Genomic DNA, 18,584 nt, shown 5'->3' on the forward strand with positions numbered 1-18,584 from the left:
ATATTTAAAAAAAATCAATAAAAACACTGTTTTAATTGTAGCAATCTTAAATTGAAATTTAAAGTTAAAGGGCCCTTTCAGGTCCTTTTCAACACTGCTCAAAAAGTTACTAGCCAACACACCAATTTAACATGTAGATATTTGTACACTGAGTTGTTCACTGCAATATTACATGTCTCTTTTCTTATTAGAAAACAGCAAATGTTTACTTTAGAATAGGGAACATAATCTGAAGTAATATTGCATTTATTAGTGATAAATATGCTTGTTACCTATTAATAAAGGGAATATTTCAGTTATAAATCATTTGTTAGTATAGAACAACTGCTAGAAAGACAGTGTTTTTCTGCAAATTTAAATTTCTGTTTTGAAATGCCCATTCTATATTTATTTCATACTTATAAGCTACACATTCACACATTGTACGATGAACTTATAAAGTGTGTAATTGGCACAGTACAAGCTATTAGTTTGTTTTATTTTTAGCTAATTAGCACATTGTTAGGACAGAAACAAGTATAAAGGGGCTATAAGACAAAAATAAGACAACAGCCAATAAAGGCCTTATAAATAGCTTGTAATGGCACACAAGTACAACTAGTTACTTACACATGCAGTTATTAGTCATTAATTAGTGTCTAATTTCTGATCCTTAAAATAAAGTGTTACTGGAAAAACATTTAAATAAAAAGACATTTTCAATTAAAACACATTTTAATATAAATCTTTGTTTTTGTTGCTGTTTAAGGAACAAAGCCCTGTCAAAACTACCAGACAGCACTCAAGGAGAAAGCAAAAAGGATTCTGAAGGACCAAAGAGAACGTTGCTGTAAATTTCCGGTTGACAAGGCACAAGTAAATTGCCATTTTATACCTCTTGTTTTAGAGACAGACTCTGTGGTGAAAACTCCTCAATGCAAAATAAAATGGAAAAACAAAAAAAGCAAAAAGATGCGGCCCAAAAAGCTGATCTCTTACATTCCTACTGAGCAACAAGCACTTTCACCTGTGGATCTGCTGAGATGCCAAGATAAGAACATCCTCCTCATAGGAAAACCTGGAATAGGAAAGACTACAGTTGTCCAGGAAATGTTGCGTCTGTGGGCAGAGAAAGATGACCGAAAGCTGGACTACATGTTTTACTTTAATGAAAGTGTTTTGGCTCACAGTTCTAGCATTGCCAATTTGGAGTCTTTTCTCTTTGACGTATATTTAAAACCAATGGAAAAAGACAGAAAGGACGTGTTTCAAGATATTGAGGAAAACTCTGAGAGAGTTGTCATTGTATTTGATGGCGTAGTCGATTTAGAAGAAAACTCCACCGTGTGGAAGATCATGAACAACGAGCTCCTGCCTGATGCCAAGATTATAATAACATGCAGATCAGAGGTGGAATATGATACACTTTTCTCCGACTGGCCGACACTGAAAGTGTATGTCGAAGGATTCGGTGAAGAGTCTATCAATGCTTACTATCAGAAGATGTTGGGTCACGATCCTGTTCTTCTAGATGTTATTTTGAAGAATCAAGAGCTGTTCAGTCTCAGCCATGTGCCCATGTATGCATTCATGATTGTAGACTTGATTCAATTTAAAAACGACCATGTTTTCAGCCATCCACACACAGTCACAGAAATGTACATCCACATTTTTCGTGTTGCTGTGAAGAAAGTTGGAAAGAAAAAAATTAAGCAAATAGATAAATACCTGAGAGAGATCAAAGATCAGGTTCATCTCTTGATGGAAAAGGCATTCAATGCAACTAAGCAGAAAACCCTGAACCTTATTACTTGTGATGAGACAGACATTTGTCGTGCTTTTCTGAAGATGATCACAACAAGAGACTCGCCTACATCTGCAACAACGTTCTGTGCTTTTCTCCACAACACAATGCAGGAATTCTTCTCAGCTCTGTGGCTTCTTGGACATCCAGATGAAAGTGAGAAAGTCCTACAACTCTGTCAGACTGAGCAGAATAAACACATGAAACATGTTCTTCCTTTCCTATGTGGACTTCTGGGAGAACACAACATTAAACTCATCAAGTGTCTCTTTCCAGAGGATCAGATAAAGAAAACATCTGATTGGTTCATTGAGAAGTTTTTGGAAACTTTCCTCCAACCTCAGAGTGAAAGTGAAGAGTTTGATCTTCTGTATGTGTGTCAGTGCTTGTATGAGCTCCAGTCTCCTAAAGCATGTTTAATGTTCCTGGAGAAGATGGACCATCAGCTCGAGCCTGAAGAGGATCTTGACCCTCATCAGTGTTGTGCTTTGGCTTACGTGATCAGTCAGTCCAGAGATAAAGAGGTTTATCTGAATCTGGAGGACTGTAACATGACTGACGCAGGAATGAACATGTTGCTCAGCTGCTCACCAAAGATCAGGTACTAAGGAATAGAGGTGAAACGATATATAGCAATATTTTTAAAACAAATGTGAGAACGTATCGTGGATGTGAAAATCAATCGCAATATAGTTTTTTCCCCCTCTAAGACTGAGCTTACTGTATTTATAGGGTATTATAAATACCTTAAGAATAAATATTTATTCTTTCATCATGCACTCACCCTCGTGTCAGTTTAAACCCATTCGATTTTCATTTATCACATTTTTTTATGAAACCTGAGAGATTTCTGTCCCCCTATTTAAAGTCCATTCCCATAAAACTTAAAAGATCCAATAAGGCAATAAAGGCATTGTAAAAAACAGCATGCACATTGAGAAGTATATAGTTTAAAAAGCTAACACAGAGGAACACATTTTTTCACACGAAGTGCCATAGTTTTTATTGTTAATAACTGCTAAATGTAAGGCAGATATGGCCATCGGGAGCAGTGAGCGAAACGGTTGTTTGGCTTTTTATTTTACCCGCTGCCCCTCGTTTGTATTTATTTACTTGTTTGTTATTACTTTATTATTGTTGCATGCCTGATGCATCCAAATTATTTTGGAATTCGCCATTTGATAATAAACCGAAACAAATTATTAATCAGGTAATCTTGACTTTCGGCATATAGTTATAAGACAAAGCCTATCATTCGACTCATCCCGGGCGAACATCTTCTAATGACTGTGCTAAATTGAAGGGAACGAGGTTCAATGTTGCCGTGGAAACTAACAATGATGCTCACTAGCGATTGAAAACATTTGCATCTGATGAGTTTACTATGTAAGCCTAAACATTTTGTATAGGGGAGACCGGGGATGAAAGTAACACCTCTTGTTTGAGCATCGGTAATTCGTTGGCTGTTAATGCTAGATCTCTCAAAATTTGATACATGGTAGCCACATTTGTCTGCTAAAAATATAACACACTTGGACATATAATAAACAATAACAGATTATGTGAGTTTGTCAAATACAAAGAGTTGTTTCAATCTACCCCACAACTGGCTGGGGATCGATGTAACAATGAGAGGTAATTTGCTGAAATAAGATTCACATTATTGTATATTTTAAGTATTTTTAAGTGTTATTGTATTTAAAATTTAGCACAAAAACAATTGCGAATAAAGGTAGTCCTCTGTGTTTGCCTTTTAAACTATATACTTTTCGACGTCCACGCAGGAGACTATAAACGATGTAAAACAGTCTGCGGCCACCCCATGTGCCATGGTACTGCCCACAGCGCAAAATGCAAGAAAAACGTCAGGACCGCACGAGGTAGCGGACGGTGCCATCAGCGATTGTGTGCAGAACACGCTTAGCATCTCAGCCAGCGTCCAAAGTTAAAGTCACCATGAAATCAAAATGGAATATTGCAGTTTTTATTATGAAATATTTATTTGTGCACATCACTAAGACGTTTCGGTAACACTTTATAATAACGGCATGCTATTAATCATTAGTTAAGCATGAACTGTTAATTCATCATTTATAAGCATTAATTAGTCATTAGTAAGCAGTTTATAAATACAGCTATAAATGATTTATTGTTGATTTGTAAGCATATTTATAATGTGTTTAATAATTGTATTTTCATACGTTATTAATGATCAATTTATCATTTATACATGAAGTATTACATTATTGACAAACCAGTTATTTAGGAGTTGTCAGTGGTTCATAAGATCACTTAGAAAGTGTAAGAAAATTATTAATAAACTACTTAAATGTACATTTATACATCTTATTTTTTAGACATAGTAATAGTTAGTGTGTTAATAAATGCTTTATTAACATGTATTTCTACTGTAATTCGTGATTATTTTAGGTAGTTATAAAGCATTTAGTAGTGGTCAGTTTGTGACTGTTTGTGAGCTCATCTAAAGTCAGGACTAGTTATGCCTTGTAAAGCATTTATGCCTTGTAAAAGCTTTACAAGGGATAACTAGTCCTCACTTTAGATGACCTCACAAACCTGAATTAATTATGAACTACAGTAGAAATACATGTAAATAAAGCATTTATTAACACACTAAGTAACTAGATGTATGAATAATAAGATGTATGAATGTACATTTAAATAGTTTTGAATTAAGTGATCTTATGAACCAATGACAACTCCAAAATAACTGGTTTGTAAATAATGAAATACTTCATTTAAAAATGATGAATTAATAAAGTATGAAAATACAATTAAACACATTATAGATATGCTTATAAATCAAGAATAAAGCATTTATAACTGCTTATTAATGTTTATTAATGCTTTATAAATGATGAATAAACGGTTCACTAACTAATGATTAAAAGCATGCAGTTATTAAAGTGTTACCGATGTTTCAACCTCCTGCAATGAGATTTCCTAAGGTCTTCACCAAATAAAAGTTTAACATTTGAAAGCAAAGAAATTAAGACATAAATATTAGTATTTTAATTGTACTGATGTTCTGTACATTTATATTGTATTATTATTATCATTATTATTATTAAATGCCTTTATTTGACAGAACAATATAATTATTTTATGCCATAGTAATGTATTTCTTTATTAATTTGCTTAATTGTTATAGTTTCAAATTATTATTATTATTGATGTATGATTTCTGTTTTGCAGATTAAAGGTTTGGAAAGAACCACTGAAGCAAATCACATTCTTTCGAGAATTCTTCCATAAAGCATCTCAGTGCAGTTGCTCCTTTATTGACGTGAGACACAATAACAACCCAGAACTGTGTGATTTCCTGCTGGATCTTTGCTCACATGTGAAGAACTATGAGACTCAAACAGGCAGGAGTTTCCTTCCAGCATTACAGTCAGTTTTCCAGTTACCTGATGTCTGGATCATAGATCTCTCACAGAGAAAGACCTCCGTCCTCCTGGAAGTGCTGAAACTCCAGACAGAGAAGAAACCAGTAGATCTGAGAGGATGTTCAGAGGAAGAGAGTGAAATGAAGAGTTTCCTTCAGTGTCTGTCCTACATCTCACAGCTGAGGTAACTGAACTTACATGCTTTTGACTGTTAATTTAACCCTCAGAGATCCAGGCATTGATATTCATGATGTTATTTCTTTTTTTCATCATTAAACTTGTTTTAGAGAGGCACTGATGAGAACATTTATTTTGTTTATATATTTTTTGGATTGGGTGTAATTTGGAAATACATTGCTAATTTACAATGTTGATTTTTAATACAGCAAAGGAAAGTTTTGGATTCAAAACACAATTCAATGCACACATCTATATGTAAAATACTATATTACAATCAGTAAGGACAAGTTCAGTCCTTAAAAAGTTTAGAAATTTTACTATTTAAAACCAAGAACTATGAAAAAAAACTGCTATAAAAAAATCAAGTCGAACAAATAAAAGGTAAAGAATCTTTCCACGACTGTTGAACCAAATAGCGTCTTTCTCCTTTTGTCACTTACATTCTGAAAGTACATTTTTCTCCATTAATTGTTTGGTTTTAGCAGTTTTTTTCATTGTCTGGTATAATCAAAATAACAGAAATGCTCTTCTCTGACTATAACTGTGGGCTATGTAATGTAGTATTTTATTACAAATCATTGTGATATTAACGGGGTGGTGATGGCGCAGTGGATAAGACGCATGCCTTTGGTGTGAGAGACCCGGGTTCGAATCCACTGTGAGACACCAATGTGTCCCTGAGCAAGACACTTAACCCCTAGTTGCTCCAGAGGCATGCGACCTCTGACATATAGCAATTGTAAGTCGCTTTGGATAAAAGCGTCAGCTAAATGAATAAATGTAAATGTAACGACTTTACACAGCATAGAAAATAGATGAAAATGATTTGGAGTAGTTTATAATTGAGTCCATTGTTTTGCTGAGCTTAGAAAAATAGTCTCAAATGTAAGTTGATCATTTCAGGGCACATTAGGTTGTTCAATAATTAAACACTTTGAGAAGTAAGTAAAAAAGTAAGATGGTAAATACTTTTAAAATAGATTAGGGGAAAATGTATTCATTATAAAGTGTAAATTACTGTGTCAGTATTTAATGACTAATTTGATGCTCTGTCTCAAGTGTTTACAACAATGTGACAGGGCTGCCAACTCTCACGCATTGAGCGTGAGACACACGCAATTGACCCAATTCTCACGCTCTCACGCCACACCCCCGATTTCTCACGCTTAAGTGTCAACCCGGTAGGTAAAATGCCTGAAAGATGAGTTTATCTATATATCTACCTGTTGAGCCACTCGCGATCGACTAGTTATACCGCAAATTAGTTAAATATCCCGTAATCTAGAGTAAAGATATTGTGCTCCAAACCGCGCGCACGGCAGAGGTAAGCGAGCGAGAGACCTTGCGTGTGCAGACCACCCCCCCCCCGTTGGAGTAGTCTCACGCCAAGCTAAACTCAAAAGTTGGCAGCCCTGATGTGAGCTGAAAACAGGAAACAAACACATTATTTGAATTTGTATTATTTAGTAATCTCTATTTATTCACATTTCTCATTTCCATTTTGTTACAGATTATCTAATCTGAATGAAAGTGTTCAAAACAGATTTCTTCTGAGACTCTTCATTAAAGCAGCAGAGACTGAGACACAGACAGGAGAGCAGAAGCTGAAACTGTTATCATCAGTCAGCACCTACACATCTTTTCCTTATAAATGGACTGACAGAATTAAACAAAGTGATTTCCTGCTGGATCTTTGCTCACATGTGAAGAACTATGAGACTCAAACAGGCAGGAGTTTCCTTCCAGCATTACAGTCAGTTTTCCAGTCACCTGATGTCTGGATCATAGATCTCTCACAGAGAAAGACCTCCGTCCTCCTGGAAGTGCTGAAACTCCAGACAGAGAAGAAACCAGTAGATCTGAGAGGATGTTCAGAGGAAGAGAGTGAAATGAAGAGTTTCCTTCAGTGTCTGTCCTACATCTCACAGCTGAGGTAACTGAACTTTTGGATATTCACTTACTGAAGCTACTTCTCAATCAGTTTCACTTCACTGTATTTTCAATTGGTTTGAATCTGCACACATTTTATGCCTGCAAGCTCAATTTCGAAGTCCACAAAACTATAAAAGATTTGCAGTACATATATTTTCTCTTTTTCTTTCAATAAAATTAATATACTATACTTTAGTTTAATAATAGCAATGGCACAATAGGGCAAAATGAAAGATTAGATAGGGCTACGTTTATTATACATTTTTCCAGTATGTTTAGACTTTATTCAAGCTGTAAAACTATTAATGTAAAAGTAAATGTATCTTGCAGCACAGGGTGAAGTCAGTATGTACAATTTGGGACAAATTGAATGTAATTAAATTAAAAACTATGTTCAGTGGTGCGGCAGGATTATAAACAGCGTTGTATCTGAGCACCACGGACAGACGTCGAGTAACAATTACATGCTTTTGATTGTTGATTTAACCCTCAGAGACCCAGGCATTGATATTCATGATGTTTTAGAGAGGCACTGATGAGAAAATGTATTTTGTTTATGTATTTTGTGGAATGGGGTGTAATTTGGAAATATATTGCTAATTTACTATATTAATTTTTAATACAGGAAGTGAATTTTTTGGATTCACAGCACAATTCAATGCACACATCTATATGTAAAATACTATATTACAATCAGTAAAATTTCTAAACTTTTTAAGGACTGAATTTGTCCTTACTATTTAAAACCAAGAACTATTTAAAAAAAAACTGCTATAAAAAAGTCAAGTTGAACAAAATAAAAGGTAAAGAATCTGTCCACGACTGTTGAACCAAATAGCGTCTTTCTCCTTTTGTCACTTAAATTCTGAAAGTACATTTTTCTCCATTAATTGTTTGGTTTTAGCAGTTTTTTTCGTTGTCTGGTATAATCAAAATAACAGAAATGCTCTTCTCTGACTATAACTGTGGGCTATGTAATGTAGTATTTTAATACAAATCTTTGAGACATTAACGACTTTACACAGCATAGAAAATAGATAAAAATTATTTGGAGTTTATAATTGATAAATTGAATGGAGTCCATTGTTTTGCTGAGCTTAGAAAAATAGTCTCAAATGTAAGTTAATCATCTCAGAGCACATAAGGTTGTTCAATAATTAAACACTTTGAGAATTAAGTAAAAAAAAGTAAGATGGTAAATAGTTTTTCATATATATTTGGTGAAAAATGGATTCATTATATAGTTCATCGCTAGAACTGATCCTGCAGATTTGCCTTATACAACATTAGATGATCAGACCCTTCCTATCAGAGCATGCTTCACAACTCCTTGTCCAAGCGCTTGTTCTGTCCAGACTGGACTATTGTAATGCTCTCTTCCAGCTCGCACTGTCAAACCTCTGCAACTGATCCAGATGCTGCGCTAGAGAGGTCTTTATTGAGCAGAAGAGAGCACACGTCACTCCTCTCCTCACAAAACTGCACTGGTCGCCAGTTGCCGCTCGCATCAAATTCAAGGCACTGATGCTTGCCTACAGAAAAACCACTGGCTCTGCTCCCTTTACCTAAACTCATTACTCCAGACTTACGTGCCATCCAGAAACTTGCGCTCTGCAAGTAATCGTCGACTCGTGGCTCATCTCAGAGAGACACAAAATCTCTTTCACTGACGTTTTCCTTGACTGTTCCCTGCTGGAGGAATGACCTGCCAAACTCAACCCGCGCTGCCGAGTCCGTCGCCATTTTCAAGAAACGACTGAAGACGCATCTTTTTCGGCAACACTTGATACATTAATACTAACACTTTCTTTTCTGTTCTCTTCTACTCTATCTCTATTTTTTTTAATTAAAAAATTCCACAAATAAGTAAATATATCATTTTTTTTTTAGTTGAATATTGGAAGTGAAAATGATTCTTCCATACACTAACACTGCACTTAGATATGTGTGAATTTCCCACACCAGGAGTAATAATTTATATAGCTCTATTTTATTTAAATTTGTTCAAAAATGTTCTATGTTCTATGTAAAATGTGCTAGTAAAGAAAAGATAGAAAATAAATATTTGTGTTTGCTGTAAAGTGGTTAGGAAAAATGAAATCGGAATCGGCTAAATCGGTGTGGCGAGGGGGGCGTGGTCTCGCGAAGTCTGTAGCGAGAGACGAGTCAGCGGGCTGTGCGGTGAGTAAGTAGGTCAAGTGCAGATGATGAACACCTGTGTCTGATTGCAGTGATTGGCGTGGAGACCGCATATAAGCTGCCAGGAGGGAGAGAGCGGGAGAGAGAAGGACTGGGGGACTCGTACGAACACTCACGACCTGCTGGCTGACAGGACTGAGTTTGCGCATCGGAAAGAGTTTTATGAATGGACTAGTTTACACATCGGGAAGAGTTTGATAAAAGTGAACTGAGAGCTGAGTCCAGTGGGAAAGAGTGTCTTTAGATTGTGCTGTAGTGTTACTACGGTGAACGCGCATGTGGCGCACCTTTTCTTTGTTTTTTTGTTCCTTAATAAATTGTACGAGTCCCCGTTCGCCGACCCTGTTCTTCCTTCACCCACGAACACGAACATTATTACAATCGGTATCAACAGGCCAAACTCATGAAAAATCGGGAATCGGAATCGGCATCGGCCTAGAAAATTGTAATCGGTGCATCTCTAGAAGGAATGAGAGAAAATGAGCTATTGTCATCGTCCTTTAAGGATAAATCAGTCCACACCTATTTTAGGTATAATGACCAATAGTAGTTAGGAACGTTTAGCGGGAGAGAGTTTATTCGTTTCCTTCTGACAGTCTAATCTGCATGTTTAATGATGATGTCAGAATTGGTAATTTTTACTCCTCTAAAGGATGGTAAAAATAGTATTATACATTTTATTGTAACACTCTAAACATCGTTAATTAAGGCGTAACGAGAGGAATATTTCAATACCAAGAAAGTTATGGCTGGAAGATATTAAAGCAGAGAAACATTCTTACACTGGACTATAAGCACTTACAGTGTAACTAACACAACTAGAAAGTTGTAACTCGGCTAATATAAGCTGAGGATATTCATACACACAGGAATATATCATATACATTCTGGGATGACTAGACCTTGGAAAAAAGTGTATGTCACTATTCTGTCCTCTTATATTAATGTTGCTTTTATGTTTTTTTATTTTTAGAATAATTGTTTTTGTGCACTATATAGTTGTTTTACAAATGCTGTATGTTGTCATAAATTAACAGGATCTTTCTCTGTATTTTATCATGTTTAGGTTTGATGATATTTATGGTAATGAAGAAGTCTGCTGTAAAATTCCTGCTGAATCTCAGTGTTGCTGCAGATGAAAATGTCACAGTTACAGGAACAAGATTCTCTACTCTGCTGTCGTCTGTGTGCAGTTACAAAACCTTCCCTTTTAATCAAGAGAGGGATTATTATAATCCTTATTATCAGTGTGATTTCCTGCTGGATCTTTACTCACATGTGAAGAACTATGAGACTCAAACAGGCAGGAGTTTCCTTCCAGCATTACAGTCAGTTTTCCAGTTACCTGATGTCTGGATCATAGATCTCTCACAGAGAAAGACCTCCGTCCTCCTGGAAGTGCTGAAACTCCAGACAGAGAAGAAACCAGTAGATCTGAGAGGATGTTCAGAGGAGGAGAGTGAAATGAAGAGTTTCCTTCAGTGTCTGTCCTACATCTCACAGCTGAGGTAAGATATTGAACAGCCTTTTGCTCAATATGTTTAAAAAAAGCTGGAGTAGATATTTGTGTACTATTATGGATCATTAAAATATATATATATTTTGTATTTACCTTTGGATGCAGAAATGTGTAAAATTGATTAAAACAAAACATTATTCTAGGGTCACAGAGAAGCTGGAACATAGTCAGGGAAATTAAACTGACTGGTTCTAATTATTATACACGTTCTGTCACTTTTGATTGATTTATGACTCATGATTGACAGGGAATCCTTGTGTCAAAATAAAAAGTGTTTCTGATTTTCAGTGCCAAAATGACTGGTCAGTGACTTTCAAATATGTTTTACGGCGGTTATATCACACCCCATATCAATCTTATGACATTTGTTGAATCCTGGGTATCTGCTCCTTCAGTCTGTTGGGGAAACTGTTGCTGATTGTATTTTCCTTTGATTGTTGGGGGTGAAATTCACCCAAGCAGGTTTTACGTAATGTTGACACCCTGAGTGTCAAAATCTTTGTTGTTTGATCAATAGTGTAGCCTATATGTTAACTGAGTCTGAATATTTGAGTCAAGACAATCAGGAATACCATTACCCCTACACCACACTGGCTATATTCATTACAATAACGTGTGTGTGTGCGCGCAATGTGTCTGTGTGCGTGTTTGTGTGTGCTACGTGTGCTGTGTGTGTGTGTGTGTGTGTGTACATGTGTTTGTGTGTGTGCGTGCGTGTTTGTGTTTGTGCGTGCGTGCGCGTGTGTGTGTGTGTGTGTGAACCTCAGTAGGATCAGTAGTACCTGAACTATAGGTTTATGTTAATGCCTAAGACAAAGAATCCCTCATGTTCATCAAGTCCTAATCACCCACACACCCCGTACTATATTCTTCTCAACAAGAAAAGGTGTTGTTTTTTCTAGAACATCTGTGTCTGTTTCCCGACGCCAATAGGATCAGTGTTAAAAAGACAAAGAATCAAAACATTTATCTAACTCACAGTGAAGGTGTTTACGAGGGGAACTGGCGGGGGAAGAGTGCATCCTAAATGTGTTTGTTAATGGTTTTACGACAGTTTCTTAGGCAAGAAGTTTAAAGAATGACACTTCATCAAAAGCTTTCTGGAGATTCTCTGGGATCGCACACAAAAACATATTTTTAGTGTATATAAATTTGGTTGTTACTTTTGTTATTTTAGCATTTTTTAAAGAAAATGTTTTAGTTTTTAACCCAGTGTGTGTGTGTGTGTGTGTGTGTGTGTGTGTGTGTGTGTGTGTGTGTGTGTGTGTGTGTACTTGTACAACTATCTTTTTGAGGACCAGTTTGAGTTTTAGACCATTGGAGTGAGGACAAAGAGAGTAAAGTGAGGACATTTTGGCCGGTCCTCACTTTCTGAGACCCCTTTAAAGGCCTGTTTTAGGGTCAAGACCTGGTTTTAGGGATAAGGTTATAATTAGGTTAAGGGTAGGTTTAGGGTAAGGGTTCGGGTTAAGCACTTAGTTGTGATGAGTAAGGTTAGGGTAAGCGGCTAGAGATTGCATTGTGTCAATGAATGTCCTCATAAAGATAGATGTACAAGAGTGTGTGTGTGTGTGTGTGTGTGTGTGTGTGTGTGTGTGTGTGTGTGTGTGTGTGTGTGTGTGTGTGTGTGTTGCAAAACGACAAATTTAGTTAACTATTGAAATTTACGATATGCTAAAACATTTTGGTATTCTGTTGATGAGAAAAAAAACTGTTTTCATTAAAAAATGGAGAACAAAATATTAAGACATAAAACACAACGTCTGTTTTCTGGATCAACCCTAAAAGACAGACGCCTAAAACACTGGTGTCAAAGTATTGGTGTGGACAGAATAAAAAAAAGGCATGAATCATCTCACCTTTCACTTAAAATTACTACTTATCAACTGTAAGTCATTCACACAAGTACAAAAGAACTGTGTATCTATGACTGTGCGGTGAAATGCAGAGTTTTAAGTGTAATAGTTTGAATAGTTTGAAAAGTGTAATGGTTGAATAGGTAACAGAAAAACGGCATAACTCATTTTTCAAGTTGGGTCGTTGTGTTTTGCGATCCCACAGCGTAGACAGACCAGAAAGATTTCCTAAAAGACATTTCATTTGTTTAGTCTCAAGCAGTGTCACGTAGAAGGACTGACATTTAATTCTCAAAAGCTGCATTTGTTCATGTTTTCATTATTCCTATGAACATGTTTGACCACGCTCAGAGAGTAGCTAGTCTTTACAAACTGTACAAAAACAAAGAAACTGAATGTAAAGCATTTCACTGATTAGTGGAAAAATATCAGTTTACATACTGTATCGACATAAACTTTCACAACAGACCAGGAGAGAGGATTTCTGTATTCTTTATGGCTAATTGTCTCTTTTCCTTACACACTTTCGTAATAAATTGACCTCTTGAATTTACTTTTGTGCAAACATAATTCCTGTATAATGATTATGTTTGAATTTTATTCATAGTCTTTACAAGGACATGTAACTTTATAGTTCTTAATGTGTTAACTTTATTTGAGTCACAGAACATGGTGATAACAATTGAAAACAAACTATAATCTTTAATGTTAAGCGGGACGTTGAAATAATATTATATTAAGTTGTTTAACATCCGCAGAATAGTTTAAATATAATATAATATGAAATACTGGTTTGTCAGAAAGAGAAAACTCAGTCATATATTTAAAAAGCCTCTTAAATGAAAGGCCTGTGTTCATCACACACGTTTTCCCATGTGTGGAATAGCATGAACTTACATCGTTTTGTCTTCAGCTAAAGCAAAACACAGACCAACAAACAAACAAATGTGAACAGTGTCATCTCAGCAAGATGACTAAATCTAGTGAAGTAATAAAAAGTCATTTGCAAAACCATATTTACAAACGTGTAACAAACTTACAAATTCACATCATTTGAGTTTTCTATATTCTGTATGCATCATAAATTATATTTGTACGGCGTAACTTATTTTCTTAGTGATTTGAGGTCTTGAATTTACATGGTGATTTCTGCACACGTCATTTTTTTATTTTATCTTCTGTTTTTTACCAGAATGAGGAACTTTGTTTACCAGCCTCAAACTTTAATGAACGTGCAGCTCTCAGTGCAATAGTCAGATGTGATTCAGTTGTAACAGATTAAGTGTAAAACAGCAAAACTTACTTTTCGTGTTGATGCTTTGTGTAATCCGAAATCATAGATAGCTGTAAAGTTGCACTAAAAGAAATATCAATTTAGTCAAACACTCTCAAGCTGAAAGACTATCAATTCTTAATTTGCATTTATTCCTTTAAACACTGAATGTTGACAGTTCTCAAAGAAGAGTCCAACAAACTAAATAGTGCTATCTGAATAAGACGAATAACACTAGTGGAGTGATAAAAACATCACTTACAAAACAACATTTACAAACTTTCACAATTGCTCACGAATGGATTTTGTGTATTTATTATAAATGTTACATTTCAATGTATGCTGTGCCCTCTTTTCTTACTGATTTGGTCTTTTGAATTTTACAGGTGTTTTGGACACACATATACAGTAACTCCTGTATAAAGATTATGTTTGAAAATTATTCAAGAGTGTGAAACTTTGCTTCACAGCTGTGCGACAAAATACCCCTGACAAAATATGTTGGCGTGTAAAAATACACAAAGAGTTTAGCACAACTATTTACACACACACACGCACACTCTCTCTCTCTCTCTCTCTCTCTCACTCACGCACACACACACACACGCACTCACTCTCACTCTCTCACACACACACACACACACACACACTCTCTCTCTTTCTCTCTCTCTCTTTCACACACACACATACAGGTCCTTCTAAAGAAATTTGCATATTGTGATAAAGTTCAGCCTATTTGCCAAATTTGTTCAGAAATTTCTTTCTGTGTTTTACCCTCTTGCTTGAGGGTGTCAATGATGGCCTTCTGGACAGCAGTCAGGTCGGCAGTCTTACCCATGATTGCGGTTTTGAGTAATGAAACAGACTGGGAGTTTTTAAAAGCCTCAGGAATCTTTTGCAGGTGTTTAGAGTTAATTAGTTGATTCAGATGATTAGGTTAATAGCTCGTTTAGAGACCCTTTTCATGATGTGCTAATTTTTTGCGATGGGAATTTTGGGTTTTCATGAGCTGTATGCCAAAATCATCAGTATTAAAACAATAAAAGACCTGAAATATTTCAGTTGGTGTGCAATGAATCTAAAATATATGAAAGTTCAATTTTTATCATTACATTTTGGAAAATAATGAACTTTATCACAATATGCAAATTTTTTGAGAAGGACCTGTATATTGTGTCGCTTTGATAGAATGGGATAAGATGGTAATAGTCGAAACATCCTAAGCTCATCTCTTTCATTTTGTGCTGGATGTTGAAGTGCTACTGACTTCATGATATTTTCTAGCATGAAGCTTTGACTGGATCACTCAACACAAAGTTTTGTGTTCTGACCTCACAACGATTACACTAAGCTTAGATTTCTTGAGTATTGCATGTTTGCACTGTACGCGAAACTTAGGAATCAACATGTGTCCCTTGTGGTTGTTACACACCTCAGCTATAATTTGAAATGTAGGTTTGTCAAAAGAAAAAAAGGTTCAGTCATTCATTTAAAAAGTTTTCTATTTTCAAATATTTTATTGGGTTATAAATTGTAAACACTTATACAACAATTAACAAGTCCCCAAACAATAACCCTAACAAACACAATACAATTACAATAAATTATATTTACATTTAGTCATTTAGCAGACGCTTTTATCCAAAACGACTTACAACTGAGGACTAAAGCAAGCGAGTCATCGTGAAGAGGCAAGAATAATGCAAGAAGTGCTCAAAATACAAAGTTCAGGCATAGAGTAGCAAAAACCAGACAAGGGAAGATTTAAAGGAGAAGAAAAGGTTTTTTATTTTTTTTATTTTTTATGTTAAGTTCTCACGGAAGAGATGAGTTTTCAGTTATTTTTTGAATGCTGTCAGGGTTTCTGCATTACAGACGAGGGTGGGGAGATCATTCCACCAGCATGGAACCGTGAATGAGAATGTTCTGGAGAGTGATTTATATTAAATATTACTCCCAGATTTCTGACCGACCTTGATGGGGTGATTGAAGATGTATCTAGCTGGATAGTGAAGTCAAGCTGTAGAGACGGATTGGCAGGGAGGACGAGAAGCTCAGTCTTTGCCAGGTTGAGCTGCAGGTGATGTTCCTTCATCCATGCCGAGATGTCCGCCAGACAGCTTGAGATACGTGCAGCTACTGTGGGATCATCTGGTTGAAATTAGAGGTAGAGCTGGGTGTCATCAGCATAGCAATGGTAAGAGAAACCATGTGCCTGATACCTGAAATAATGCGAACTGGGGATATTATACTCATTTACCAGCCGCTCAAATGCCATGAACACACCATCCTTAAAAAGACCCTTCACCCATTTCAGACCATTCCTGAACCATGACTTAAATGCTGTATCCATGAGTGAGGGTGGAAAGAGTGCGTTGGCCGAGATTGGGAGAGAGGGCATAGCCTGTCTATGTTTAAAGTGGGTCCTGAATTGTGACCAAATTCGAAGTGAGCCCCTCACAATAAGATTATTTGTAAGGTGCTGCTTGCTGAGTGGCAATGGCCACATACTAAAGAAGGTAGGGACACCGGATGAGCAGAATGTTGTTCCATTTCAACCCATACAGGTCCACCCCCCTCATAAAACGCAGAGACCCAGTATATTAGTTTATAAATATTAGCTGCCCAGTAATATTGTAAAAAATTTGGTAGTGCTAAGCAGTAGGGATGCACCGATACCACTTTTTCAGAATCGATCCGATACCAAAAATTCTGAGTATCGACCGATACCTATGCCGATACCAACCGTTTTTTTTAAAGTAAGTAGAATTTATATAACTCTCTGTGTGTTGAACTGATAATCACTCTTTTGTGTGTTAAACACAATCTACTTAATACAGACAACTTCATTATAAAGAAAAACAAATCCAAAAAATATATGATCATAATCTATGACAAAAATGCTTTTATAAACTAGATTAGTGGATAATTCAGCAGTAAAATTCAGCAACATATGATAGATAGGAAAGAACAAGAAAGGCCATTAATAATCTTTCATTGCGTCACTGTTTTATGATATGAAAGGCTGCAAATACAGTGCGGCACAAAGCGTTTATGCGCATCCCCGAGCACAGAATGATGCGCTTGAAGCAACACGAAGTCACAGCGCGTCGAGTCCGCATTGAAAAGTTCAAAGCACAAACGAAAGACATATTGATTCGTAGTGTATTATACAGTATCTATCTATGCAATAGTTTATTTAGCCTTTTCTTTTAACATTTTAAATTTTAGTTACTGTGCGCTTGAAGAACAATTATAGTGGACTCTACTCTAGTGTTGTGATCTAACAAGACACCCGGTAGAAACATGATTAAGTCACAGCAATATAGTCCAACAAGATAAAGTTGTTTTATGCGAAACCATATACCTTTATCTACAGATCAAGTATAATAATAGTAACATTGAATCATCTTGGAGAGGGTTTCAAAGTTTACGTGGTCTGAATTTAATGACTTAAATGTTAATTTCTATCTCACATTATACTATAATGGCTTCAGAACACTTGTAATATAGTGCATGAAAACTGCTTAATAATGTTTTTGGTGCTTTTGTGGGGTTTAACAATAACACAGAATAGTATACGCACAATATCGGATTTGGATCGGCCTCGACTGATCGATACCCGATCCGGCAAAAATGGCAGTATCGGAGCCGATACCGATGCTGAGTATTGGATCGGTGCATCCCTACTAAGCAGGGGCGTTTCCAGCATTGAAGGACATCCGGGGCTTAGCCCAGACCGTTTTATGTAAATACAGGGCCACGCCCACTTATTCATATTTACTACCACAGAAGTATAGCTCGAACCTTGTGCAGTGTTTACGTCATTTTATAACTGCCCAGGAACGAGCATGTGGAGAGTCAGTGGCTACAGTTCATATTTAGCCTACTACCAAAACGTGTGTTGTGTACACTCAGCGCAACTACTAGTTAGGTCTACTAACTAACGTTAGGTCTCCACTGTCAATTGTTTTGAAATATGTAATGTTTGTCGTTGATATTGTAGTTGTCATAAATGGACCAATATTATCAATAGCCTTGGTGTAATACTGCAGTCCTTTATCAATATGTTTATGTGTTGGGCTAACGCAAACCATGACTGATTGGGTGTTTACCAGTAAACTTTAGGCTATGGTCTAACATAAATCAAATTGACCAATCACCGCAGATTACTGTCACGCAAAGGAGGGGTTTGGGAAAATTTATCTTTGAACGATTCATAAGGGAGTCGCTGAGCAAATCAGGTAAACATAAATGCATATATTATAAGGCAACAAAAGTGTTTTTTGTCATTGCATGCATGTAAAACTGTTGTTGGGGACTCCCAAAACAATATTAGGAACATTTTAAATGCCATAATAGGGGCCCTTTAATATAAATAATTTTTATTTTTTTGACATAAATAGTCAAAATTATGTATGAGCTCCTAAGT

The 18,584-nt window shown here is 36.1% G+C and overlaps 2 protein-coding genes across 2 annotated transcripts in view; both read left to right on the top strand.

The window, feature by feature from the left end:
* The first annotated feature begins 1,860 nt into the window (after positions 1-1,860).
* On the top strand, positions 1,861-7,407 carry LOC143722341 (uncharacterized). Its single transcript, XM_077213751.1, has 3 exons — positions 1,861-2,384; positions 5,000-5,377; positions 6,884-7,407. Exons 1-3 carry the CDS (start codon positions 1,891-1,893, stop codon positions 7,308-7,310), a joined length of 1,299 nt encoding a protein of 432 aa, XP_077069866.1. The 5' UTR covers positions 1,861-1,890; the 3' UTR covers positions 7,311-7,407.
* A 3,183-nt stretch (positions 7,408-10,590) lies between these two features.
* Positions 10,591-18,584, top strand: part of LOC143722444 (uncharacterized) — a 79,401-nt gene continuing 71,407 nt past the window's right edge. The window contains exon 1 of the mRNA XM_077213845.1: positions 10,591-11,012. Coding sequence (XP_077069960.1) covers positions 10,591-11,012 — 422 coding nt within the window. The remainder of the gene's footprint in view (positions 11,013-18,584) is intronic.

This window comes from Siphateles boraxobius, unplaced genomic scaffold (assembly GCF_051911475.1).
Source record: "Siphateles boraxobius isolate OS27281-9 unplaced genomic scaffold, OSU_SipBor_1 66, whole genome shotgun sequence".
In the NCBI taxonomy this organism is placed as follows: Eukaryota; Metazoa; Chordata; class Actinopteri; order Cypriniformes; family Leuciscidae; genus Siphateles; species Siphateles boraxobius.

What these genes read in the sequence shown, in the direction of transcription:
- LOC143722341 (XM_077213751.1), top strand. Translation starts at nt 1,891, where the DNA reads ATGCAGGAATTCTTCTCAGCTCTGTGGCTTCTTGGACATCCAGATGAA. An exon ending in AGCTGCTCACCAAAGATCAG is followed by an intron (nt 2,385 to 4,999) that starts GTACTAAGGAAT and finishes TCTGTTTTGCAG; the next exon opens with ATTAAAGGTTTGGAAAGAAC. An exon ending in TCCTACATCTCACAGCTGAG is followed by an intron (nt 5,378 to 6,883) that starts GTAACTGAACTT and finishes ATTTTGTTACAG; the next exon opens with ATTATCTAATCTGAATGAAA.